The sequence below is a fragment of the Falco cherrug genome, chromosome 6 (assembly GCF_023634085.1).
Source record: "Falco cherrug isolate bFalChe1 chromosome 6, bFalChe1.pri, whole genome shotgun sequence".
Taxonomy (NCBI): Eukaryota; Metazoa; Chordata; class Aves; order Falconiformes; family Falconidae; genus Falco; species Falco cherrug.
Genome location: NC_073702.1, coordinates 85,832,486 through 85,859,598, shown reverse-complemented (window position 1 = coordinate 85,859,598; position 27,113 = coordinate 85,832,486). Strand labels below are relative to the sequence as shown.

The window sequence follows — 27,113 nt, the reverse complement described above, 5'->3', positions numbered from 1 at the left end:
GAAGGAAGGTTACTGATACTGCATGACAGTGCTAGAGTAAGAATAGGTGAGTGTGGTGGTGTCTGAATTTCAGAGCTTTTGACTGCTTTCCTCAAGGGTCCTGGGTGCCTTAACGGTCTGTGTGTGGTTATGTGGTGCTGCAGCCAAGCCAGTAACAGTGTGCTGAAAGATGTGCTGTGGAAACACTCAGTGGAAGCCAATGACTGGCCCCAAGCTGGCCAAAGAAACCCTACAGTCCATCCAAGGTGACCCTCTGCAAGCCACTGCTTTCTCAGTATTGTGCTGCTTTTTTCTACATCCCCATCTTTGCATCTAATGCATATACCATAGGGTCGATGCTTCTGAACTGGCTGTGAAATGAACTTGCAGAACTAAGATGATTATTCACTCAGGCTTTGTGCTTATGAAAGTGGCTAAACTGCTTTGGGATCTGAGATGATCTGGTCGTATTCTTTCCGTCTGTGATGCTCCAATTGAGCTGATAAACCTGCTAGACTCAGATTGTTTGTTGGTGGAACCAGCTCTTGGATGTACTACTTTTAGCCTGCAAAACGAAGGTGATACTAGATGCTTGAATGATCGCTATAATGGAGTCACAGGAAAGTGGAAAACTTGTCACCTCTTCCTTTTCAGAGCCAGATTGATTAATGTAAAAACAATGTAATTGTAATCTGTACTCAGATTTTTAAAAGTCCACCTCTAATGCTAAGACTGTTGTAGGATTATACTGGTATAATACTACAGTTTGGATCAGGCAAAGAAACCATCAGTGCAGTGGTTGGTGTTACGCAAAACCTACTATATGCCACCTGCTTGTGTCCCTGGTAATACAGGAGTTGATGAAGTTCTGTCGATGCAGAGCATTCATGAAATGCTGGTATAGGCTAAGACTTTGTTCTGAGTCTGTTTTGTAGAAGTAAGTGTGTATCTGTGTGCTACTATCGAACAATATATCCTAGTGGTTTAAGGATATAGTTACTGCCGCCTTTGACTCAATCTTTAACAGTAAGACCAGTTGTTCTCTGGGTACCCAGCCCGCTGAGCTGGAAGACAGTAACTGGGAGAAGAATGAAGCCCCCATAATTCAAGGGGAAATGGTCAGTAACCTGCTGCACCACTTAGACACACACAAGTCACTGGGTCCAGATGGGATCCACCCAGGGGTACCGAGGAAGCTGATGGAAGTGCTCACTGAGCACTTTCCATTGTTTATGGGCAGTCCTGGCTAACCAGGGAGGTCCCCATCGACTGGAAGTTAGCAAATGTGACGGCCATCAACAAGACCAGCTGGAAGGAAGATCTGGAGAACTACAGGCCTGTCAGCCTGACCTCGATGCTGGGGAAGGTTATGGAGTGGATCATCTTGAATGCCATCAGGTGGCATGTACAGGACAACCAGATGATGAGGCCCAGACAGCATGGTTTTATGAAAGGCAGGTCCTGCTTGATGAACTTGATCTTCTATGAAAAGGTGACCCACTTTAGTGGGTGAGGGACAGGCTGTGGATCTTGTCTACCTGGACTTTAGGAAAGCCTTTGACACCATCTCCCACAGCATTCTGAAGAAACTGGTTGCTCATGGCTTGGATGAGTGTACTCTATGCTGGGTAAAAAGCTGGCTGGACAGCTGAGCCCAAAGAGCGGTAATAAATAGAGTTAAATCCAGTTGGCAGCTAGTCACAAGCGGTGTTCCCCAGGACTCAGTATTGGGGCCAATCCTGTTTAATATCTATGAGGGGATTGAGCTTGCCCTTGCTAAGTTTGCAGATGATACCAAGTTGGGCGGGAGCGTTGATCCTCTCAAGAGTAGAAAGACTCTGCAGAAGGATCTGGACAGGCTGACTCAGTGGGCCAAGGCCAGTTGTATTAGGTTCAACAGGGAGTAGTGCCAGGTCCTGCTCTTGGATCACAACACCCCCACACAACGCTACAGGCTTGGAAAGCTGCCTGGCAGAAAAGGACCTGGGGGTGTTGGTGGAGTGCCGGCTGAACATGAACCAGCAGTGTGCCCATGTGGCCAAGAAGGCCAAACAGCATCCTGGCTTGTATCAGAAACAGTGTGGCCAGCAGGACCAGGGCAGTGAGTGATTGTCCCCCTGTACTTGGCACTGGTGAGACTGCACCCTGAATCCTGTGTTCAGCTTTGGGCGCCTCACTACAAGAGGGATGTAGAGGGGCTGGAGCATGTCCAGAGACGGGCAGTGGAGCTGGGGAAGGGGCTGGAGCACAAGTCTTATGAGGAGTGGCTGAAGGAACTGGAGTTGCTTAGCCTGGAGAAAGGGAGGCTGAGGGAGGACCTTATTTATCACTCTCTATAACTGCCTGACAGGGGCCGTAGGCAGGGGGGGTCGGTCTCTTCTCCCAAGTAACAAGCAACAGGACAAGAGGAAATGGCCTCAAGTTGTGCCGGGGGGGATATAGATTGGATATTAGGAAAAATTTCTTCACGGAAGGGGTGGTCAAGCATTGGAAAAGGCTGCGCAAGAAACTGGTTGAGTCACTGTCCCTGGAGGTGTCTAAACGACATTGCTTAAGGACATGGTTTAGTGGTGGTCTTGGCAGTGCAAGGTTAACAGTTGGCTTTGATGATCTCAAAGGTCTTTTCCAACCTAAATGATTCTCTGATTATGAACTTATTCATAGAAGTGTACCTATTTTTGTAAACTGTTCTGATTATATTATATTGGTAACAGCATTTGATTGTATGCAGACACACTTGTGTGCATACTGGAACTGGATAGCGTAAGTCTTGCTAATCCTTGTTCTTTGCTCCTTTATAGACAATGAATGATTTTGACTATTTAAAACTGCTGGGCAAAGGCACGTTTGGCAAAGTTATCCTGGTCCGAGAGAAGGCTAGTGGGAAATACTATGCTATGAAGATTTTGAAAAAAGAAGTCATTATTGCAAAGGTAAGGAAGGTTATATTTTTAATATCAGGTATTTTTTTTTCTTCAATGGAATAATCAACCAAATCAACCAAAAATGGAATACTTAAGGTATTTAATTTTTGATGGTAACTGAGTTTGATTGAAATATGTGTATATCTTCAGAAAATAAGAATACAAAAAAGCATGTGTACCTATTTTACATACCTTTTTCCAGTGTTTTATAATCGAGAGTGTGCTAAAGCATTGAGAGAGTTCACTGAGCAGGAAAATAGTGCAATCCAAGTTTAAAACAAGAAAAAGTGTATTGTGGTATATATTACACACTACAGAAATTTTTCTGCAGGTTTATTCAGATAAATGCAATTAATTTAATATACCTGTGCTCTGTTCCTGCTATGTTAGAAAAGACTGCTGTGCATGGGATTAACAATTTATTTTTTTCAGTTCTTGAGGAACAAGGAAAGTCTGAAGCTGATGTCTGATGGCATCATTTAATCTGGTATTGTCCAGTCACTTAAGCTTGATTAGTTTAGTATTACTAGCTCTTGTGCTTGGTCATAATTTTACTAAGTTCAAACTTGAAGATAATCTACTCTCAGCTTTGTTTCTAGCAATTATGAAGTTTTGAATCTCACCTGCACAGAACAAGTTGAGAGCAAAGAACCTACATGCTTTTGTCACCATGAGACACAATTAAAAATAATCCCAATTATTAAGTATGAAGGGTTTTGAAGGATGTGAATCTGACTGAGATTTTTGAGTGCTTGAGGCTGACAATAACAGTATTCATTCATTAAAACAATGTGGATGGGAACTGCTGTATTTTACATATATTTTATTCTAAAATATTCTTCAGATTTTTCTAATTTTCCTTTCGGCTTACGGAAACAGGGTTTACAGAGTTTTGCAGTCTATGCTCATCTGTCTGCCTGTCACTCACTTTCTAATGACTTTTGAATGTGTTGATCAATTTCAATAAAATTTGCTAAGAGGAGTAGAAACCTCAAAGACAATTATATTTCCTTGAGTTTCATTTAAACCAGCCCTGGTGTAGGGGGAGAGACTTAAATTTATGTCTTCAGCAGGGAAGAGACTGACCAGCGAGTTCTGTGTGCCCTTGGCAGCTGTCTCGTGTGCATTGGCAGGGTACTTGGTGTGTGCATGATTTGTACTAACAGCAGCTAGAGTGTACTTTTTCTTCTTACTGCATCTAACGATAATGAGGAAGAGGCGGTATCACTGCTGTGTTCTCCTGATTCTGCGTGGAAAGGAGGATCTCAGTGGTCCTCTTTGTAAAGCTATAAATGGCAGCAGTCTCTGTGGGTCGCCCTGTGGGTCTCAGAGTCTATCTGATTGCTGCATGCTGTGGCCCAGTCTCCAGCCTGACATCCTTCCCCAGTGCTCTGCTGATACCTGGCACCCAGGGGGTCCTCAGGGGACTCTTACGTCTGACTGCTATGAACTCCTGCTCTGCTGCTGTTCCTTCATACCCTTCCAGCCTTCGGAGCATTTCAGCTTGCTTCTTTGTATCAATAAGTACAAAACACATTTTTGAATTCTAGGATTTCTTTTTACTTTGCTGGCTGCTACAATAGCACTGGATTTTTAGATGGGTTAAAACTGATTCTCTGATAACTTTGTGTCTCTGTTGAGTGAAAATTCTTGTTCATAGAAGTATGTGTAAAGCTTGAGAAACTTTGAAGCTATCAGGGATGCAACTGTTTATTGATTTGAAATATGAAAATGGAAAGCTAGCTAGGTGATAGATTGGGCAGAACCTGGCACTCCCTGAAGCAAACCAGGGTCTGTTTTTCTGCCTGTTTGTAGACTAACAAGAAGGTAAAGGTGTGAGGAAAGATGCCTTTCATCCTGTGATGAAAATGGGAGCACCTCAGTCTTTCAAATTTTACTTCCTCAGAACTGCTATTTTGTTTTGAAGGAAGTTTCTCTAAGTCTTCCATAGTGTGGTTGTATATTGATAAGAAACTGATGAAACAACGACACAAAGACTATGCTTAGATCTTCGCAAGTAGTGTGGTCACGTTTTTTCCCCTATGGTCACCACATACCAGTTTTTCCACTCCTCCTCAAACTAAAAACTAAAGCAGGCTTGAGCCTGAGCTTAGCTGTCTAGCCCAGTCCTTGACTGAGTATGTCATGGGGATTTATCAATAACATTTAGCTCTGGAGATCAGTGCTAAGGATACAGTCACTAGGTAGAATAGTAATGTGATATAATATACACTGCAGAAGGTCATACCTTTAACGGCATAATATGAAGCAGAAAACTGGTGCATTGACAGCTGTATCTAGAAACTTGTATTACATCTGCCCGTTTCAGCCTAAACCTGGCAATCCTAAATGTTTGTGACAGATTAATATTACACTTACCAGGAAATTGCTGCCATTATTAAAAACTTCTGAGGCAATGACGGAAAAGCTGGCCATTGCCAGCTTTTTATACCCCATATCTGTTGAAACACTGAGGTTTAAAAGTAAGTAAATAAATAAAACTTTAGGCTTGCTTTTCTCCTTGAAGTGTGTTTATTTTTCCCCCAGTACATGGTTGTAATGTATGTACTCAGTGTTGCGCTGCTGTTCAGCTAAACGGCATCGTAATTTATTACCACTACCTCTGTTGTTGTTGTTGAACTTCCTATTTTGACAGTTTTCGAAGTGTAATTTAAAACTCCTGACATCTGTGTTTACTTTCTAGTTTAATAATACCTTATCTTCAGAGTCTGATAAGCATGTGTAGTACAGTAATATATTGGTATTATTTGTAGCAATAATAAAGTATACTCTGACTAAATACATTTACTTCTGCATGTTTATGGTTGAAGTTTGAGTCACACCAAGTTAGTCTTCAATTTTGTGTAATATAACACTCAGCGGTAGCTTAGCGCTACAGAAAACAGCTAAAGCAGCTCAGCGGCTCTCTGGCTTTTAGGTCCGGCCCCTGGCAGCCTGGGGAGGGGGGATTCGCTGCATGTATTACATGCAGAATTCCATAAAATGACTGTGTATTCATAATATGAACCTCCCAAGTGCCCTGCTTTTCTCCCTAGCCCTCAGGGGCCGCTCACTGTTGTGGCGCTGGGTGAGCGCCCTCTTCCCGCCATTTTGTCCCCCTCGCCCTAGCACAAGATGGCGGTGTGAGGGGCCGTAGCCCTGCCCCTGGGGCCTCGCTGTCCCCTCTGGGCTGCTGCTCACCTCTGGCATGGCGGGGCTGGCCAGAGGGCCCAGGCTGTGGCCAGACCAGGGGACAACCACCCACGAGGGCCGCGTTAGTTTCTTTCTCTCCCTTTGGCGCAGCATTTTCTTTAACCTTGCCCGTCCTGGCTCGCAGATGGGAGAGCGTCACAGTCTCTCTCTGAGTTGTCCCTTTCTCAAAATCTGTCTGGAAATGGGCCAGGTATTATGTGGACATCTCCCACCGCCATGGAGGTGGCCGGGGTCCCGCCTGGCTCCTGAGGGCCGCCCAGTGCGGGAGGGAGGGAAGCACAAACGCCAAACCAAGCAAATGTTTCAAAACAATTTCGCTTAACGTTAGGCTAGATGAGACTAGGCTTTAGAGTCGGTGACTACCTGTGTATGTTTCCTGCAAACGGATCCCGTCGCTCTGTAGGTAGGTTGTTCAGGTGATTCGTACCAGAGCTGCAGAGCTGTGATGACTGTATTTTTAAACTATCAAATCCGTTATTAGCATTTCTTCCTTCCCTGCATTGTCTGTAAAGTTAAAGGCTTCATTTTACAGCAAGAAAATAAGAAAAAGAAAATCAAATAAAATATGTTAAATTATCTTTTGCCAAACCTTAAAACATTTTCTCAGAAAACGTGAGTTTTCTTGTTTGTTTCAGGTTTGTTCCATTTTCCAAAACTGTGCTGTAGCTTTCTTTTTTCGAAAGTGTTGACCTTTCCCTTGTAATTAATTAAATAACAATTTTATATCTTAATTCAGACCTACTTCTTCCACTCTTGTTTCTCAGGATGAAGTGGCTCATACTCTTACAGAAAGCAGAGTATTGAAAAACACCAGACACCCTTTTTTAACAGTAAGTATTAGGAATTAGTTTTTAAGTACATGAGCAAATAATTTTCAGTATCATTTGTATTCCATTATGAACATAATTTATACGCAAATCCCAAAGTCCTTCTCATGGAGATTTGTAAATAAGTAGTAGCTATCTGGTGCTTATACGATATCCTTTACCAGAATATGTATTGAAGGGTTCAGAAAGAAAGCTTCTAATAATTTACCTGCATTGAAAATAAATTTAATTGTAGAATGTAACTGTTGTGCAATTGTTGTGATTTTTATATATGAATGCTTTTTCAGTAAAGGTTATTGATTTCACATAGTGTCAAGTAAGAAATTTTTACCAAGAAAACTTAATTAAGAATTCAATAAAATGGTAAAAATACCAATTTATTCAACATAAGTAGCCCACGAAGCAACAAAACTTGGACCCTACTACCTCAATGTCTTTGTCTTTATATAGTTAATATTTAATAGCAGGGAAATATTGAAAAGAGGATGAAAATGTTGACATTAATGTCAAATTATGATTAATAGTTTTAATTTTACAACTGACTTCTTTCTGTAGAAGTAATTCTGATTCCTCTCCTTTGAGATTGTATTAGAAAATCCTTTTGTTGATTTCAAGAGATAATGCTGTATCTCAAGATTAGGGGAGATTTTTTTCTTTTTTGCGTTAAAATATCAAAGTATAACATCAAAGCTTTCCTATTTCAAAAATCATAAACCATTTAGAAAGCAGAGGATTGCATTCACATTGCTTGGTCAAAACATTCTTGGAAATTCAGTAGACAGAAATGAGATCCCCTGAAGTTTCTTAAATTAGAGTGCAAAGGTAAGCAGGAATAGGCATAATTACCATCAAATCATGCAACACCGTTGCTGCAGTTGTATCTTCATGTCTTTCTGGTATTATGAAACAAATCCTGTAAGGAGGCATGCAGTATTTAAGTCACTTGAATCTCATTATGAATTTGTTAACTGTAGTTCTACTGCATTTTGTTTCTTTTAGGTCAAGCCCACATCTGTAGATTTTCTTTGGTGGTATTTTTCCCAGCAAAATCAAATCAACATTGATAGGTCAAGAATTTTAATTATGATAATAACATTTGTTAAAATTTCAAAATTGTATGTAAATAGATGTATTAATTTGGCACTCAAGTGTTTTTAACATTGCATAGTATGTAAACCCAGAGATTCTTTGCTTTGGAAATGAAAGCAGGTTAAGATCACTTTTCAGATTTCTTTTGGGAGAAATTAATAAGAATATGGTAGTCTGTCCATGGGCATTGTTGAAGTGGACATCATAAAAATATGGTGAGTGAGAATAGCTGGTACCATGTAAGGCAGTCAGAAATGCAGTGTAACATTGTGTATTTTAGTAGCTACTTAGTATTATATTACAACAGGCATGATTTTTTTGTATCAATGGCCGTGTGGCAGAGATGAGGGAAGACATGCAGGTTTTTGTGTTAAATTATTTCATGCTCCAGATAGGAAGTTACACTTTTAATTACTCTGAAAGTTCTCACCAAGTCAGAATTGTCTGCATAAGAGGATAAAATTAAATTTTGTTACAGTTGAAGTGCAAGAAATCGTGTTAATACAAGATGATAATTGGTTTGGTTTTGCTGTTTTCTTTGCAAGTCCTTGAAATATTCCTTCCAGACAAAGGATCGTTTGTGTTTTGTCATGGAGTATGTTAACGGAGGAGAGGTAAGTTTAAAAAAGATGTTCTGCACTTGTAATGGTAATTCTGTCTCTGGGTTACACTTTTAAGTTTTTCTTGGATTTTTTGCTTTGTGTAGTATCTTTGACCTTCTTTTTTTTTTTTTAAAAAAAAAGTTTTTAAAACTTTTATTTAAAAAAAATGTAGACATGTTTTATAACTATGCTGTCAAAAGTAGTTCCTATAATGAAAAAATTAGACTATTGTATCATGAAAGATAATTTCATGGTAGAGAAATAATTACGAATAGCATGTTGTTTCATCCTCAAGCATGTTATAGCATGTTCTAGCATGAAACAGTCATAATCTAGTTTAAACATGGAAAAATAATGATGAGCAGTCTTATTTTTGTCCTGATGTGAGGTATGTGCTCTCTTCATTGTTGTAGCCATTGCAAATACCTATGAGAAAAGAGTGCAGTGTTCATATTTTTCACTGCTGCTGTGCCCTTCCCTTGCTGTGTACTCTGGAAATTTCAGTTTAAGTGCTAAACTTCTTAAGGGGGTGTTAGCCTTAAGCCATTGCTGTCCTCCAGCTGTTTACTAAAGAACGGAATATCAAAAACTATATCCATCAAATGGAATTAAAGAGAACTGCAATCTAAGAAGAGGGCTTTTATCTGCCTTTTAGGTGCTGTTTGCCGTTTGTATCTTGTTACAACATGAACTAGGGGTTTTTCCTTATTTTGTCTACTATATGCTGCATAAAAACGTTAAGAGACTATGTGTTCCACTAGCTTTTTTTATCAGAAACTGTTTCTTCATTCAGGAATTGCTGCAGCATGGTACCATGTTTTGCATTGTCCTTCTGCTGTGTTCTCCTACAATAAAACTGTCTTCAGCTGTAAGCCTAATGCTTGAGCGCCCCCAGAGCGCCTGTCTTGCATTTGTTGTTCTGGCAGTTTCTGGGTCCTGTCTGAGGGCCATTTACATCCTATCTCATCCATGGCTGTCTACCAGCCCTGGCTAAACATGCAGCTGTAGGGTTCTCATATGGGAGGATGGCTTGTTTAACTCAGTATGGCTAAACCCAGTTCTGGACGTCCCTTCATGGCTAGGTGAGCTAGACACAAAGATCTCCCTCAGCAGTGATGGGATAACAGCATCTCTTGGTCACTCAGCTGGCTTATTTGACATTGAAATATCACCAATATTAAGTCAAGGCTATCTTCAATGATTTTTAAAGTGATGTCTTAGAAAGTAGCTAATAATTCTTAGTTTTCTCTGTGCAAGACCTTACTGCATTTCTGTAATCTCAGGGGATGCCCTTTGAAAGTATGTTTTTAGCATCAGCCTGTTGTTTAGATACTCATCTTTTTGAAAGGTACCTTTCTGTCCTATTTGAATACAGAGCAGAGTCCACAGAGAATGTTTTTGACTCCTTTCTTGTGATTGAGGATACTCTGACACCGTGTTTTGATCGGGCTTGTATCTTGCATTCCTCTGCATTGGGTGGTGCACTCTTGTGCCAACTGCTGCAAACATCTCGTGTCATGGGTTTCTGGGTGGCAGTCTGCTTTTGCTTATCGGGATTTGAATAATTGCAATGTACTATGCCAAGAGTGGGTTGCTTTATAACAGGTACGGTGCTCTTGTTTGTCAGTGTTGTTCATGTTGTTTGCTGATGGTTCCCTAATTCTGTGACGCTAACCATAAATTTTTGCCACAGTGGGAAATAATGGCCTTTCAGAGTTGGCAGTTTTCTTTGAAGAAACTCTTTTGATATGCTTACGTGCTTCTCTCTGACTAGAGATCTAGAAGTTGGACAAACTGGCCTTTTAAATAGGAAAACCTTTAATCTTAGGAAATTTTCCTGTGAATTCCAGACTTTAGTCACTGTCTGCTAAGCAATACAAAGGACTTAATCTTTGTAAAACTAGCCTTGTTATTAACTCGAAACAACTGAAAATAAGCTACACAAAGTTTAGCCAACATTTTTGCCGTTTGTAAGTGTATGTCCTATATGGTACACAGACTTTTCTTTTGCTGCTTCCCTCTACTGTTTTCTCTGTGTTCCAAGGAAGTTCATTTCCCTACAATGGTTTCTTACTGTTGAAGGTGTTGAAAACTCATCTTTTAATTATATCCTTCCAGTGGGAAATTGCCTCTAGCAGTACTATGTTGCTTTTGATTCTTTCCAGAGCTGTACTACCTTAAGTGTGTTTCTGTTTAAAATTCTGTTACATTAAAGATTTCCTTTCAATTAAACAGTTGTGTCTGGGTCAGTTGCTTGGGAATTTTCATGGACTACACCTTTCAGGAGCACATTACCCGAACAGTCCTTCAAAGGAAGGAGTTCTTGAAATTTGTGTCTGTATTCTTGACTCTCATCTAGGTGAAAGCAAGAAAATGCCACAATTTAGGCTGTTGCCCAACTACAGTAGTAAAAAGTGTAGTCAGTACTGGGGGTCTTGAGTTCCTGTTCCTGTGGTTGGGAAGGAAAACAGTCAAGGAAGGGGTCACTGAATTACTGAATTTCATTTGGGAGGAGAAGAAATCATGTTAAAATGCTTCTAAACATGAATCTTTAATACTGATGAAAAATCCAGATCCATGTTGAATTTAATATCCCACCAGAATGGTACCAATTTATCATTGCCTTACCTTGCCTATGTAACTTCTCATTATTTAGCTCAGTTAATAAGGGAACACAGTATAATGAAAATGTAACTGCATCAGTTATATTTACACTGTATGTGTTTCTTTACAGTGTACAAAGTATTACTGTATGGAATTGACTTCCTTTAAAAAAAAAACCAAAACCTATTCTGTAGCTAAATATATTAAAGCATTAGAGGGTTTAAAAATATATATATATATAAAAACATTAGAGGATTTTTTTCAAGAATTTTTTCAGATGGAAATATTGACTATGTTTTCCTTATACTTAGAACTTCTACTGTTAATTTTCTGCTGCTTAAGGGCCCAATCTTGAAAACTTTGTTGTGGGCTGAAAGCTTAACTTTTTCATTTTTTAGTGTTGCTGTTGGACTGTCTGGATTAAGTGCTTAGCCATGTCTATTGATCATAAACTGTGTTGCAGTATAGAGCTAGAAGGATACTTCCACCATTGTGATTATATCTCAACTCCTTTGTTATACTGAAGGAATTACATTAAAGTGGCTTTAAGGCATTGAAATTTGATTTTAGAAAAAAACCAACACTCATCTGGCTTAGTTGAGATGACCAAATTCCAGTATCGGGACTTTGAAATGGCAGATTTTATGCATGTGTCGTAAAAAAAATACAGTTTATCGTGCAATACTGCATGGTTTTTTTGGTTCAAAATACAGAATATTAATGTAAATATTTTTAAATAAGTAAAACTATCAGTACTTGCAGATGAACACAGGCCTACTTGAAAGAAAAGAATACCCCTTCATTTTTTTGTACATTTTTTGCTGTCCTTGTCATATCGACATTTGGAAAAAAAAGTCAGTCAGTATTGATGGTTTTCCTGCTAGTATGGATTTGCCTACTCTTCCTTTTGTGACGCCTGTAATTTTGAGTACTATTTGATTGCAGTATGTTAGTAGTATGTTACAGTATTCCCCCAACTTCTGGGTCGCACAGAATGGTGTAAACTGTGGTATAAACCCCGATGTTCTAAGAATGGCTCTTTATTTTTGGAGAATACTTTTGGACTGTACTGTGTGCTTCTCATTTTTTATTTTCCAGTATTTTGCTGGTTGAAAAGCTTTAGGAATGAAATCTATTACATACATTACTCTGCAAAGTGCACTGATTCAGCTGACTAATAAGTTGATTAACTTCCTTGCTTTGCACTTTCAGGATAATTCCAAATTCTGTACTTTGTAACAAACTTAATTGGTAATTATCTGTATAATAAAATGAGACTCTACAGTTTGTTCAGATGGTTTCTCCACTCCAGAATTCTCAATCTCTGTTCTGCTTGGCTTTCTTTTTTTCCGCAGCTCTTGCTTCAATTCATTAGGCAAGAGAGAACTAAATGGTTTGTTCTAATTGAACAAGTGCTGTTACTGTCTAGAAAAGAAGACAGAATATACAACCTACCTAATGAAAAATGACTGAATATTGGTGTAAGCTTTGTCATTTTTATCTTGGCTGTGTCCCATTTTGTTTTCCTAAACCACGAAAATGAGAGAATGTTCCTTAGCCTAAAATTATGATAGTGCGAGATAAGGGTACTATATTTATTTGGGTATAGAATGTCCCTAGAAACAGTATAAAGTCTGAAACAATAAACAAATAATTCAAAACGTCAAGGCTGCTACTGCAAATGCTTTGCAAAAGAGTCAGATCAATAGTCAAATATAAAATGTGTTTAATTGCAGAGCTGCACAAACCTGATATACAACAGCAAGAAGCAGTCATACAACTTTCAACGTGCTAAATAGGTCAATAGCATGTGTAGAAGTTTAATGTATTGATTGATATAAGGTTGTGTGTTTTATATATGTGGCATGCTTGGATGTGCAGTTGAATATACTTTTAGTTTTGATCTTTGTTTTCATTTGTTAAAAATTTTCCATTAACATTTTTTATTAGGATAAAACCCCACGGCAACATTGTTGTTCAGTTTTTAAATAAAGGCGTACCAGGAAATTTATAGCTCCAGTCCTCACTGTAACTATAGCACCCTCAAGTATGCCATCAAAAATGTTATATGCAAAATGGCTTTCCTTGTGCCAAAGCTATTTTGATTGCAATTCCAATGACTTTATAGCACATACTTAATAACTGTAAATCAATAAATAGTGCACATGTTGGAAGTGTTTTTCAGAACCTTCCATCAGATTCCTTCTTTTCCTTCTCTGACTTAATAAATCTGATCTTCATGTTCTGACAATCGTAAACAGAGCCTGGTGGCACAATTATTTCATAATAGTGAACCAAATACGTAATTTGTTGAAAATAATGCTGTAATCTCACTGAATTAGATGTTTCTGTTATCATTTTAAAAATAACTTTAGAATTTTTAGCATGTATTTGAGTGTAGGAATTTGCATTTAACATACATTTTTATATCTGTACATTCTTCATTAAAAACTAGCACGTATTGTTTGATGACAAGTCTGTGAAGTGCTATAATAATACGAAGAATGCTTATGAAGAATGACTGTAGTTAAACGTCTGACATTAAAATACACTGACTTGGGAACTCAGTCTCTGGCAAACACAGAACTGTTGCTAGTTATTTCTAGCTGGTCATTTTACTTTGAAGTTAGTATTTTGAATTAATACTGAGAATATTTTGTTGGAAAGAAAACACTAAAGGAAATAAACTTGTGTTGTGTTAATATGTCAGGTTATCAACTCACAGATTCAAATCGGGACACTTTTTTGTGGGAACTAATAAATCTGTTGCTGGCTAGTATCCTGAGCTGTTAGAATTTTCTAAGACTTTGCTGCTCAGCTACTGGATCCATCTCTTTCATAGAGAAAATTGCAATAGTCCTCTCATATAGATAGGAATGTAGGGCTAATTGGAGATTATATTATAAATTTCTCAGCTGTGTTTTCTATTTGTACACATTATAAAGTGATCTAAAAGTTGACCTTTATTTTGAATTACTTTGACTCCATCCAAACAAATAAAACTCTTAAAAATGAATGATATTAGCTCATTATTTACGAAAGAGACTACAGTACAGACATAAACACATAAATACGTAAGTTTTGTAGTTTGCTTTATTTGGATTAAAATCTACTTAGCAGCATTTGTTTCCTATTTAAATCTTTCAAAAAATGTGTGGAAAAGGCCCCACAAATTGAGAAATTGATTTATTCTTTTCCCAGTCTTATGACATGTGAGGCACTTCATGAAGGCAGACTTAGTTGCTTAGTCTTGTGGTTTTCTGTTTGCGTGGGCAATTAAGCAGTCCTCAGTACAGAAAGCCGGTTACTACAGGGAGGGCTGATGTCACCGCCAGGATCGGTGCTTCAATGGGGAAAAGAGCAGCAGGAGCAGCTGAAATACCTACAGAATAGTGATCCTCCTTCTCATGCAGGCATTCCATTTTTGTACAGGGTGTCTTGAGAATTCAAAAAGAAACTGAAAGGGGAATGCAGATATAATGAACAACACTGAAATACTCTAAATCGTACTGCAGTTTCTGTTTTCTGTGAAGTCTCTGCTTGTACAAGTATATGCTGCCAAGAGGCTCAGTTTAGTGGGAAGTTTGTTTAGATTCAGAAGAAAGTAATACTCTTCTTTTGAAGTACAACTGTCAGGAAAGAAGCTTATAGGATTGACTTTGTTGAAAAGTTTACGTGCTAAAGTAGCTGCAGTAATTCTTACACTGATTTGTGCCATGTGAGCAGTGTAGATTTCCTACAGGTGTAAAGTAGGATGTGATAACGACAGATTAAGCATGTTACTGTTTTTTTGGCTGGTTGGTTTTGGGTTTTGGTTCTTTTTTTAACTACCCTGCCATTCTGGAATTCTCATCTACTTGATATTTTTAGCAGTCAAAATTAAAAAATGCACATCATTTTTATGAATTTCCTTGCCTATGTTTAATTTATCAGTGGTCACATTTTCTGTATTTTCTGTTTTGTTGATGGTTAGCCCTGGTGGTAAAAAAAACAAACATCGTAGCTTGAAGGAGTAAGGCAGGTGGCCTGCAGGTCTGGAGCAGAATACAGAAAACATGCTAATCTTTGCTGTAGGACTTTCCCAAGCTTTCTTAACACAGTAAATAAAGCTAGCCATTTTAGAGAGCATTTGAATCAAACAGCCAAATTCTGCTTTTTTAGGTACTGTTCCAGGTTCTGGGGGTGATGTTTTATCCAGTAAGATGCTGACAACCTTATAGAATTTTACTTCAGGCTTTTTCAGTGCAGCTGAAGTTACTGGCAGCACGTAATGACCAGTATTTTTCACTGAAGACTTCAGTTGAAGAAGTGCCTGCAAAGGGCTGTTACTTCTAAAGTATTGAAGAAGTGATAAAACCCCCAAAGAAATGTTTATATTGTAGCAAAGAAATACACTAAATACGTAGATTTGTTTTTATAAGCCCTAAGCACTGGTTGGTTTGTTTTTTCTAGTGACCATGATATTGCTAGCAGTATGAATGTGCTGTTTTTGTAAAATGCCAGTTCACCATTTCAGTCGAAGTCTACTGAAGAATTAGGCTTTTTTCGCTTCAAAAGAAAGTTAATAAATTACTGAAAAACTTTAAGGTGGAACGAGAATCTGGGTATTTTAGTGATATTTCTCAGTGACTTAAAGTCTAAGGAGGTAGTGGAGGGAGAAGTACATAATGATTCTGCTGCATATTTTTTTTTCCTCTGGTAACTGAAGGTTAAATGAGTAGCAAGCAGAATGCCTTAAACAAGATTGGTATATTGATTAAAACGCTGATTTAACAGCTCGCTTTCTCCCTTTGGAAACCCAGAAAAGATAAGCCAGCTGCTGTCTAAGAGTGCTGAGTGTCCACTGAGAGTACACTATCTATCATCACAATATGGTGATGAGAGGTGTTTTATGTTTGTGTTAATTTCCCCCACTAAATCAGTAATTATTACAATCCTGTCCCTGCTGTTTACCCTGCAGCTGTTTTTCCATTTGTCGAGAGAGCGGGTGTTCTCAGAGGACCGCACACGCTTCTATGGTGCAGAAATTGTCTCTGCCCTGGACTATCTGCATTCTGGGAAGATTGTCTACCGTGATCTCAAGGTAAAAAAAGAAAAAAAAAAAGTAATCAAATTTTTGTTTTTGCAGGGACTATAGGGACAAACACAAAGTAATTATAAAGTTGCACTATTCAGAGTTAATGGGGAAAAAACCCCTGTGTTCAGTTTAAAGTTCTGTGTGTGCTGAAGGAAGTTGTTTGATACAGCAATCTATAGATGGCTATATTACTTGGCTAACTTAATGAAAAAAAGAAACAGCATACCTTAGTGGTACTTGAAGGAGATTTAAACTTCTGATCTTTTTTTTCCCCTCCTGTTAATTATAACTTAACTTGGATTTCAACATATCTCAAATGTAATTCTCAATGTCCCCAAACAAGGGAAATGGAGAATTGGGACAATGTGACTGCATTCTCTTTATCTCACCAAAAAGTTATGTTCTTGTATGGTTTGAAAACATTTTAAAACAATTCAGAACACTTTAATAGGAAAATAAATTCAGCCTTAATTTAAACGTTATTTTGTCTTTTGTATCCTGGGGAAGATTTGTAATATTGGAATGTAGTTTGTCTTAGGCTTGCCTGGGTATACAGTTGTGTATCCTTGGTTGCCTGAAGCTTCAGGTACTCTGTGACACAGCATGACCATGTTCTGTGGAAAATCACCTTTGCTTTCAACAGGAACTTTTCCTAACTAACTTACGCAAGAGAAACCTATAAATTCCATGATGAGACTGTATTATTTCTGTGACAAACATTTAATTTCTTGTATGGGAGATTGTGCTTTCCCTTTATACTTGCACACAAGCAGATTTTGTTCATCAGCTCCTTTGCACGGGAACCAAGGAGAAGTAGGCAATGGTAGGCAAGTTCTGCTCAGGGAGGCAGATAGAAAGCAAAATATTGGGTTACCTTTTTGTAGCAGAATCTGTTGTAATAACATGAAATGCTGTGGCATCTTGGAAAAATATGGAATTGTCTAGTCAAGGAATGATAGGTCATGATTGTTGATTTAAAGTCTAATAAGGAAGGAGGAACTTGACATCGTTAATCTTCTACTGCTGGTGTCATCGACTTTGCATCTTCTTTGTGTGACACTTAGACTCAACAGGAAACACATACCTTTGAATGTATTTCAGGCTTATGCAGACTTAGGAAGACAGGAGACTGTTCTTTGTTAGCATTTTCACTACATACCTTAGAAAAAAAGGTTAAGAAAAGTTGTTGAGAAGTATGTTTCACTTGGTTTTGGTTCTATCTGTATTTAAAGTATTGCTAATAAAAGGCTTTTGGGAAAGTGATGAATAGCCGTGCTTTTGAGATAGTCCATATAGTAGTAATTTTTATTCCTGTTCTTTATATAACGGGCTGTATTCTCTTTTCACATTTCAAAGCAAGAATCATGTATTTAAAAAGCAAGGCAAAGCATGCAGGTGTACACATGCACAATTAAAAAACAGTGTCTTTGCTAATATACAAGGAGGAATTTACCTCAAAGGTTTTGTTTCTATCCTCTTTTTTTTTAGCCTCTCTACCCCCACTTTTGTCTGTTATTGAAAAAGTTGTGGAAGATATCAGGTATTTTAAGGATTTATGGATATATACTAGCTGTTTCATGACAGTGTAGTAGGTAAAATGTATCTTGATAATTGAAGGTCATGTTACAGCAAAGGAAACCTATAAAGTATTACCAAATGACAGCCGTAATTGTAACCTTGAATTATTTGATTATATCTTGAGAATGTTTAGATTTAGAAAATCTGATTTAGAAAAGTATTTTACTTTTGTTCTATGGAAGATGCACCAAACTTCTAAAACTTAAGAATGAAAGGGCACACTTCTATTGACCTGGGATTTACTTTATTAAGTGATTATTTAACTTGTGTAACAGTAAACACTGTTAAATGCTGTAATATAATAGATGCTGTATTTTTTTGGAAATTACAAACAAATTACAGTCTATTGCAAGCAATAACTCTGTATCTTTTTTGCAAAATTGATGTAATGCATCAGCCTGTCCTGTTAAGAAATACTATGGTAACATTTTTTTTCCCCAACACAGTTAGAAAATCTAATGTTGGATAAAGATGGACACATAAAAATTACAGATTTTGGTCTTTGCAAAGAAGGAATCACAGACGCAGCAACTATGAAAACGTTCTGTGGTACTCCAGAATACCTGGCACCTGAGGTATGATTTAGAATATGTTCTTGTAATACAGTATAAAATGTTTATTTTTCATTTAATTTTAGACTGTGATGTTTGTCTGCTGAAAACCATTCATTGTAGTAAAGAACTGACAGTCTGCCCGATGAATACTATGCAGTTGTTATTCAGAATTGTATGTGCTACTATTCTTTGTGGTGATTATATATATATATTGATGCTGTGCTTCTTAGTGTTTAAAAAGGCCTCTAACGTGCATTTTGCTTCTCATGTTTGCCTTCCTCTGGTAAAGTTTTTATCTTCCAATGATTTCTTCAAAAATAATCTTCCATCTGTCTGTCACTTGGAACATATGATCCTGCTTAACTGAGCTGTATAACTAGCGTTTATATAGCCTCAATGGAGGCGAGGGGGAATAGGAAGATACTGAGATTGCTGAGTTTTATCTGAACTCGCCAGTTGCAGGGAGAGGGAGTTGAAATTTTAGATGCTTCTGCTAAAAACAGTTGAGTGTATCAACCTCAGAACTGGTTGAGATAGGCAGAAAAACGTAGCTGTTTCCTAATATGTAAGCAGAAGTGGCGTCCCAGAGTGTGTCACCGCATCTTTACCATTAGCTAGCACTCAGTATGCCAGACATCACATGTGTCTTGAGGACTGATAAAAAGATGGGACACGAAGACATTGTTTTGGTTCCCTTCACAGCTCTGGTTTGGCCACTTGAGAATCTGTTGTGGAAGCTCAAGTCACCTGAATGATTTACCCCAGTGTTAGTGCTGACAGCTCTGCTACTGACGCCTACTGAGAAAAAGCAAGGAAAGCACTGTCAAAATTGTGGGGTTTGTCCTCTCTCTTCATTCAACAGTGCTGATTGTGGGGCTCAGAAATGTCATTCTGCGTCTCCCCTGGGGTAGCCAGACGCAATGTCAGTATTGACATGAAAGACAGCATTATTTTTTTACTCCATGCCAAGGATTCTGCGGATGCTGAATTAGAGCTTCTTTCCAGTCTTGTCAGCGTTCAAGATTGCTAATTGGCATAGTACACACCTGATACTGAGACAACTTTCCCGTCAGCCTAAAGGACTTCTCAAGCCTTTCAGTCCTACCATTTGTTTTAGAGAAGGATCCTTCAAGGGTTTCCCACCTCTTGCAGCAACTCAGCACCACCAGAAAGTCTGTTGTTACGTGTTGCCTTTGAAGAAGAATATGCCTTAGTTTGAAGGGAGTAGATGAGGAGGGTACTGATTCAGCATAGCTCGTTACCCTCCGATTTTCAGGAGTATTGATTCCTGAAGAGCAGTAACAAGCGCTGGTGCCTATTTAAACAAGCAAGTTTAGATTGCCTTTCATTTTTTATTCTGAACCTTACAATTAAAGGATGTCAAGGAAACTGGTATACATCACTTTCTAGATACTGCTGGCTGGAAATGAAGATTTTAGGATAGTCAAGTTTGAGGGTTTGAGAGTCTTTCTAAATATCCTAAAGCAAATTTTAAGTCTCCTCCAGTGTGCACTTGGGGAGGAAATTGAAACTGCTAATAGTTGATTATAAGTGAATATGGTATGCAGAGTTAATGAAACCATTTTGGTTCATAGCATGATCTTTTGATACATTCTTTTTCTCCAACTATAAAAGAAACATCAGTATTCTTAGGAGCCACTAAATTTCTTTCCATCCATCTGGTTCCGTCTTCCTTGATTGTTTCAGCAGTGAAGAGAAATCTGAGCAGTCATCCTTTCAAACTGTGGGTTTGAAGTACCTAAATAATTTTGATTGGTTAACTGTGTTCATTTCAGCTGTTTGGTGAGTCACCAGCTGCTCTAGCTGTTGAAGACAAACTCACTAATACCTGGTCTCCTTTGCAGACTCCCATCCCTTAGATTCCAAGGATGACTTGGATGCAGAATGTTGCTATCTGGTGTGTCAATCTGTGACATCTCCTTTGTGTTTAGTGCAGGGCCACTCAGCAGTTACCTGCATTTAAGGGTTCCAGAACTATTCTTAGCCTGCTTTGAATCTTTCATGGCTACTTAGAAGAAGCTGCAGATCCACCTGTTTGGCTTGGTACAGTGGCCATTTTTCTTCTGTTCCACACTCAGAATCTGTTCCAGCAACAAGAACAATGCAAGGGATGATACTGTCATCACTGGTATAGACTACGGGTGTCGTTGCCAGCTTTTACCCCCTTGTTGTCTTCTTGTCAGCAGTCTTGAAAACTTTCTCAAAGAGTGCAGATACCCTGTTCAGTTGCTTTCATCTGCTTTCCCACCTCTCACTTTTGGAAACATTAGCTCTCTTCTATCGAACTTGGCAAGGGATCATTCTGGGTTTTAGACACCACAAGTTACTTGATCCACTTTGCCTTTCTCTAGCAGTCCTACTCCTCTCTTCTACCTTCCGTTATAAGTATTTTTGGACACCCACCCTATATAAGTCTGCCTTGAAGGACGTTGACTCTTCATTAACCCTGGGAACCAAAGAACTTATTCCCTTTTACCACAGGGATAAAGGGTTTAGAGCAAGCAGCCTAGACAGGTTGCTGATACCCCGTAAGATGACTCAACACCTTTATCCATACATTTTTATTTAAAAGGGTGAAGTTAGCAGTATATGACACAATTGCAAAACCCAAAACTTTCCGTTTGTACTCTCAGCTGCTGCAATAGTGTGTACCGTTGCATTGGCTGGATAGTAGCTCACCTGAGACAATTGTATCTGCTTTCATATGTGGGACAGCTGTCTGATAAAGGGACCGTCAAGAGACTGGGTCCTCCAGTCTGTTCATGTGCATGCGTCAGAAAATGAATGTGCAAAAATCACTTTTTGTTACAGTTCAGGCCACAGGAATCATTACCAGATGCTAAAGACTTACTACTACCTTTTGACAAATTGCAGATCATGAGAACCTAATGTTACAGCTGGACTTTAATCCTGTTACTGCGGTGAATTCCTGCTTAATTCCTGCTTGTTTATCCCAAGACAAATGACAGCATATACTTATGTTTTACCTGGTCGTGGTAAGCGTAAAGGCAGATAGATACCTTTCAGCCTCTCTTTAGAAGCCAGATAGTCTCCAGTTACGTGGAGAAATCCATTCAGCATCTGTCCCTTTAATAATACCCTTGCATCCCCCTCTTTCATCACGGTCAGTTGTGATGGGTGCATCCCTTCTGCAGACCTTTTGGTTCAGTTTCCCATGTACTTGTTGGCTGGTGGTAGAGGACGCTAGGACTGTACTGCGTAAAATGCAGGGGTAGCCTGAGGCTGCTGTCGACCAGCCAGGAAGCAGGTGACCCAGGAACCTTGCACTGGGAGGAATCTGTACCTAGCCTGAGAACTGACTTAATACTTGCTTTTGTATTAATTCACTGTTGTGGATTCAGTTCCAACAGGAAAACAGGGAAGTAGCTAAGCCGGAGTAAGGTGGATTTCCTCCTTGCATGACATTCTTTGAGGTGAAGGTGTCCTAGTGGATCCATAAAGAATTATTTCCCAGGGTGATTTCCAAATTACTCATAGTCAGAAAATAAGCATACCTGTTGCTGCATTTTCCCTGCAAACCTTATGTTTCTGAGATCAAAGTAGCCCTTCCCACTGTCTGTTGAAAAGTCTCTTTCATCTCATGTGGTAGGGCCTGACCTTTCATATAGAACCCTGAGACTGACTGTGCTGGTATCTGGCAGATCCAGAAAAATGCCCCTGTGCATGCAAAGATCAAATGGATGGTGGGACACAGGAAAAAAAATACAATGAGATTGCCAGGTTGGAGCCAGTTTTTATCTTTGGGGCTAGAATTACTTTTCTGGACCATCACTGATTTATCATTTGTGGCACCCACCTCGAAGTTTATGCATACCTTCACCAAGCACTATAGGGGCTGTTATAGGGGCGTGCAGGGGTTCCAGCTAGGTGGTGCACAGGTACATTCCCTTCTTGTCCTCTCCTAGACCTTCCCTGTGATCCAACACCAGTGTTCTACAGTTTAAAGAAAACTAAAATAGCATTGGCTGTGCTTGTCTTACATAGGTACGTGCCAAGCATGAAAGATGTTAGGGTATTAGTACATTCTCTAGGAAGAAAATAGTTGCTCCTGTCAAATAGCAGGGCTTATATATGTTTACAGTACAGATGTACATTTTGGTCACAATTATTGAAGGATGAATAAGATTTGTCAAATTATACAGTCTTTTGAGAATAAGTTGGTTATCTGATAAATAATGAAATACCTTTATCATCTGCAGTAGAACGAATGCAAGCCTTTTTGTGTGTGTCTGTAAGTGTAGTGGTCATGCTTAACATTTCCCTCTAAGAATCGGCAGTACTCCCCATTTGAAAGGTATAAAATATTTTATGATTTCTCATTCCTTAGTAGTTTTCCAGGAGGAAGAGACTGTTTCTTAGGAGTCTGTTTCCATTGTTATCCTTCAAAGTAAGCTGTCACATTAGAGATCGTTGTGGTGTCTGAGAATAAACAGACCCAAGGAGAAAAAATGAATTGTGATCCCATTTAGGAAACATAGATGTATTCTTAATTTTTTTCAGAAAAAAACCCACAAAATGTTTCTTTTGCAGTTTTGCAGTGGCAAAGGTAGGACTGGACCGTGTGTCTTCTCCAGACAGTATCACTTGCTTAATAAAGAAAGAATAAAACTGAGAAAGTACTTGTAAATATACCTGGGAGACATTTAAAAGCAGATGGATTTTGATAGTTTTCAGTTTATCGTCAGGGAACAAAGACCTGCTAATAAAGATACTGATCTCTAAAGACTTTCTTTAATAGAACGTTCAGGAAATGAAGCTACTTGTGCAGAGAAATAAAAATTATTGCAGCTCTGTTCATTTATAAGGGTGATTTCTTACATGAGACTGCAGTTTCTGGCTCTTGGCATTTCAGTTCAAGTTCTTAGGACTAAATGTACAGTCTTAGTTTTAGTAGGGTTGTCACTGCGGTACCAAGTTTTGGTGTCACAGGAGATACAAGTTTAAATACCAGAAATTAATTTTGAAGCTTTTAATTTTCTTAATAACAGGAGAGAAGATGTTTTAGCTATGAACAAGTCTGTAAGGGACTTCATGGATGATAAATGACTCTTCATTGATGTACATGATCAATGATATTTAGATGTATTCTAATAACAGGGAAAATGGTTGGATCTTGTTAAGTTTTATTACCATAAAAATACAGACTAGATGGATGAATGCATTCCTATAAGAACAGTAGTCTTTTATTTTAAGAAAAAATACAGCAGCACCATTTCAATATAGTTTAGAGAGTTACTATCTCTTAAATGTATGTGACAATAAGTAAGACCAGAGTAGACTCATGGACTTTGTCCATAGGCATGAGAAGGTCTGTATGTCTTATAACTCATTTTAAAATGAGACCAGTGGAGATGAAGCAAATGCTAAGATTAGTTACGCAACACTTGTGTGGCTGCTTTTTTTTTTTTGGTGTGTGATCTTTCTTGAAGAAATGGGAGTGACAGAGATCATGTGTAATCAATTATTTCCCTGAGTTTTATCTCAGAGAAATGAAAGGTAAAACTCTTTTATCAAGAAGCAGCTGCTGTCTTTCCTCACTTTTCACTTAATTTCTTATTTACAGCTTTTCTTTTTGGGAGGGGTATGTCTTTGATGTAGGAGTGACCCAAAATCTAGAACTTGGCCATCAAAGTTCAGTGGCTGAAGTTCAGCAAGGGGAAGCATGGTACCCTGGACTGCAGGCATGGTTATAGCAAGAGAAAACGATTTTCCCATGTTTACAGAAGTTGAATTTTCTAAGAATGTTGTGGTGTATGCAGACTATAAAAAGTTGCCGTAGAGGCAGAAAAAGCGTTTTGTCACTGGTGCGGCTATATGTTTATTTCATTCTTTTAGAGCTTGCTTGGATTGGATTAGGATATTTGCCAAAGGCAGTCTGGTAAATTTTTTGGACTGAGAATATGATGATCTGCCACATAGCTCGTCAGATATGAGTTGAAACTAAATGATATATAGGCAGAGAGGGAAGCACTGAAATGCACCGAGACAGGCCAGCATGTAAATTGACGTTTGCAGTTTTTTGCAGGGATCGTAGCAAAGCAGTGTTTTTAACAGGGATTTTAATGCAGATAGAAGTCACAGTGTGAATGTTACAGAAGAGCAGGTTTGGGGAAAAGCATGAAGGTGCTTGTTTGCAAAAAACTTGATGAAAGTAGCCAACATCATGGATAAACTGGAGCAGGCCCTTTGAGAGAGGTTAGCTAAGGTTAGGGTGTAAGAAAACCGGCACGTTATGCCAAAGAGAAGATTAAGTGGCACGGGGTAATACAACCAATGCCTTTTTCTTTTTTTTTTTTTCTTTTTTTCTCTTTGCCTTCCTTTGTTTTTTTTTTTTTTCTTTTCAAATGGGGGACAGAAAAATTCAGGTAAAATAAGGAGGATAGCAAGGGAGGTTGACAGCAGGTAGAAGAAATTCATGAAGCGAATCTAATGCTCTCATGGGTAGATTCAGACACTAGAAAAATCAGCTTAGAGATGAGAAGGTTTTTCTTATGGGGGGCAGTGTGGTTGTAGGCAGGAAAGGGAGTTTGGATTAAAGAAGATTACGTTATTCTGTTAGTTTTCTCTTAATAGAAACTAATTGAATGTTTTGCAGGAAGACACAAAAGGCAGGAGAAATTGATGAGCAACTTCAAATGAAGAGGAGCTTGCTGGAGAGTTGTTCAGTTAGGAATACAGAACAACTGAAGGACAGAATAATTTTTGTTGTGGCTTATGCCGATTCCTTTTTATCTCCTTCAAGTAGTAATCTGCTTTTTGAAATTCTGTGCAAATTTTATGTAAGTAATAGCTCCGTGCCATTATTTTCCAGCTCTAGATCTGTTGGATAGAAAGGTTAAATAGGGGAGACTAGAATATGTGGAAAATGGCACAAATTAAGGGAAAGCAGCTGGTAAGATGTTGCTAGATGGCATATGCATTCACAAGGCTTTAACACCAGTATGAACTTCTAAGAGTTGGAACAATTCTGTAAAGAGAGACTGTGGAAAAGAAACTTTATGTTAGGCTCCATCGTCCATCGTGCTCTAGATAGCAAGTTCTCACCAATTTTTGGTTACCTCTGTTAAGCATTAATGAAGATTGGTTGTCGGTGGCTTTTCAGGTTTATTTAGGTGAAAGGATAGTTACTGTTGTTATTGGGCTGCTTTTTATTTTCTTCCCTTCTGTAAAGTTTTTATTTTTAGAGAAAGGATAATGACACACTCCACCAAATTGTCTGTGTTCATATCAATATATTGGTATTCTGGGTCATAGTGGTTTTGCTAAAGACCTGAGAGGCCTGTACTGGTGCTCTAACAAGACAGAAAGAATTTTGTATATGAAATTTTCTTGGAGTGAGGTTAATGTATTTTTCGAGGATGGGGGGTAAATTTGTTTCTCTAGCATTAGACCTGTTTTGTTCTTTTCACATTAAAACTGTATTAAGTGGTGCATTTATGAGCAGAAATGCTGTGCTGAAGCATGGCAGAGTTCTGGAAACAGATTACCTCCACCATGCATCTGTTGTGCCTTGATGGCAATTTCCAGTTACTTTGCACCTAGAAGCAGTATCTGCTGCATTAAGGAATGACATTGCATTTCTACGTGTTTCTACCCTTGGCTTAATGTCTTTGCTTCTCCAGCAGTTCCATGAGACCCCACACACCCATGTAATTATGAGAGTCCTTTATTCCTTCTGGTAGCTTGGAGAGCAGACACAGGCTGTGACTGTCCAGAAGTAGGCTGCTTGTAGCATCTTATCCTGTGCCTCAGGCAACATTGTGCAGACAGACTCAGTCAAGATGGATGTGTGAACTCGTGTGGATGTATTTCTGGGTTTTGTTCCTCTCTTTGAATATAATCTTTTTAGTGCTGAGCTAATTATGTAGTCTCAGTTTTACTGTTGAGTTAGAGTACCTGATCAACTTTCCAACTGTAAAACAGTTTGAAAATCAAATGTAGCTTACATGCAAGACCCAACAAAATTAGAAGTGTTAAGTACGTTTTGGCAGTTCACTTTTATTATGCCCAGTCCTCAAATGTACCAGCAGACAATCATCTGAATGTTAGTTATTTTTCACATGCTTATGTGATCACACAAAAAGTACATGCTAAAAAGAAGCAGATGGTGACAGATGGGGAAGGTTGAATAAGGTGGTTTTGGAAACCTAGAAAAATGCACTTCTGTAATAGTGTAAAAATAAAAATTCTTTGATCGCCAAGTTAGAATGAACAAAATAATGCCCCCCCCCCAAAAAAAAAAAAAAAAAGAAGAACAAAAAGAACCTACTCCCCAAAACTTTACTGATAAAACCAAATGAAACCTACGAGTGTTCAATGCGTATTTAGGAAAGTATGTTATATAGTGTATTTTGCCCTATAGAGCATTAGTTTTTATCAGCCAGAAACTTGGAAAGATGGTACTTTTATTCTTCTTTCCTTTTAAAATGATGCATTTAAGTCAGTTGTGTTCCATGCTCAAAGAATGCTGTCAAAAGGGTCATTTTTTAATGTCACATGTTGGTACTGTTGCAGGTTGTGGTAATATTTTTCTTCTGATGTCACAAGAAAGATTTTAACCCTCTTCTTTACAATGGTAAATAAATTAAGTATTTAATAGGGATACCCGTATGACTAAAGCTAAC

The 27,113-nt window shown here is 38.5% G+C and overlaps 1 protein-coding gene across 4 annotated transcripts in view; it reads left to right on the top strand.

Annotated features, from left to right (window-relative positions):
- AKT3 (AKT serine/threonine kinase 3) overlaps positions 1–27,113 on the top strand; it is a 161,972-nt gene that overhangs the window by 104,506 nt on the left and 30,353 nt on the right. For all 4 annotated transcript variants that reach the window (XM_055714540.1, XM_055714539.1, XM_027801498.2 and 1 more), the window contains 5 exons: positions 2,781–2,912; positions 6,881–6,946; positions 8,578–8,646; positions 16,199–16,321; positions 18,340–18,468. In XM_055714540.1, the coding sequence (XP_055570515.1) occupies positions 2,781–2,912; positions 6,881–6,946; positions 8,578–8,646; positions 16,199–16,321; positions 18,340–18,468 (519 nt within the window). The remainder of the gene's footprint in view (positions 1–2,780; positions 2,913–6,880; positions 6,947–8,577; positions 8,647–16,198; positions 16,322–18,339; positions 18,469–27,113) is intronic.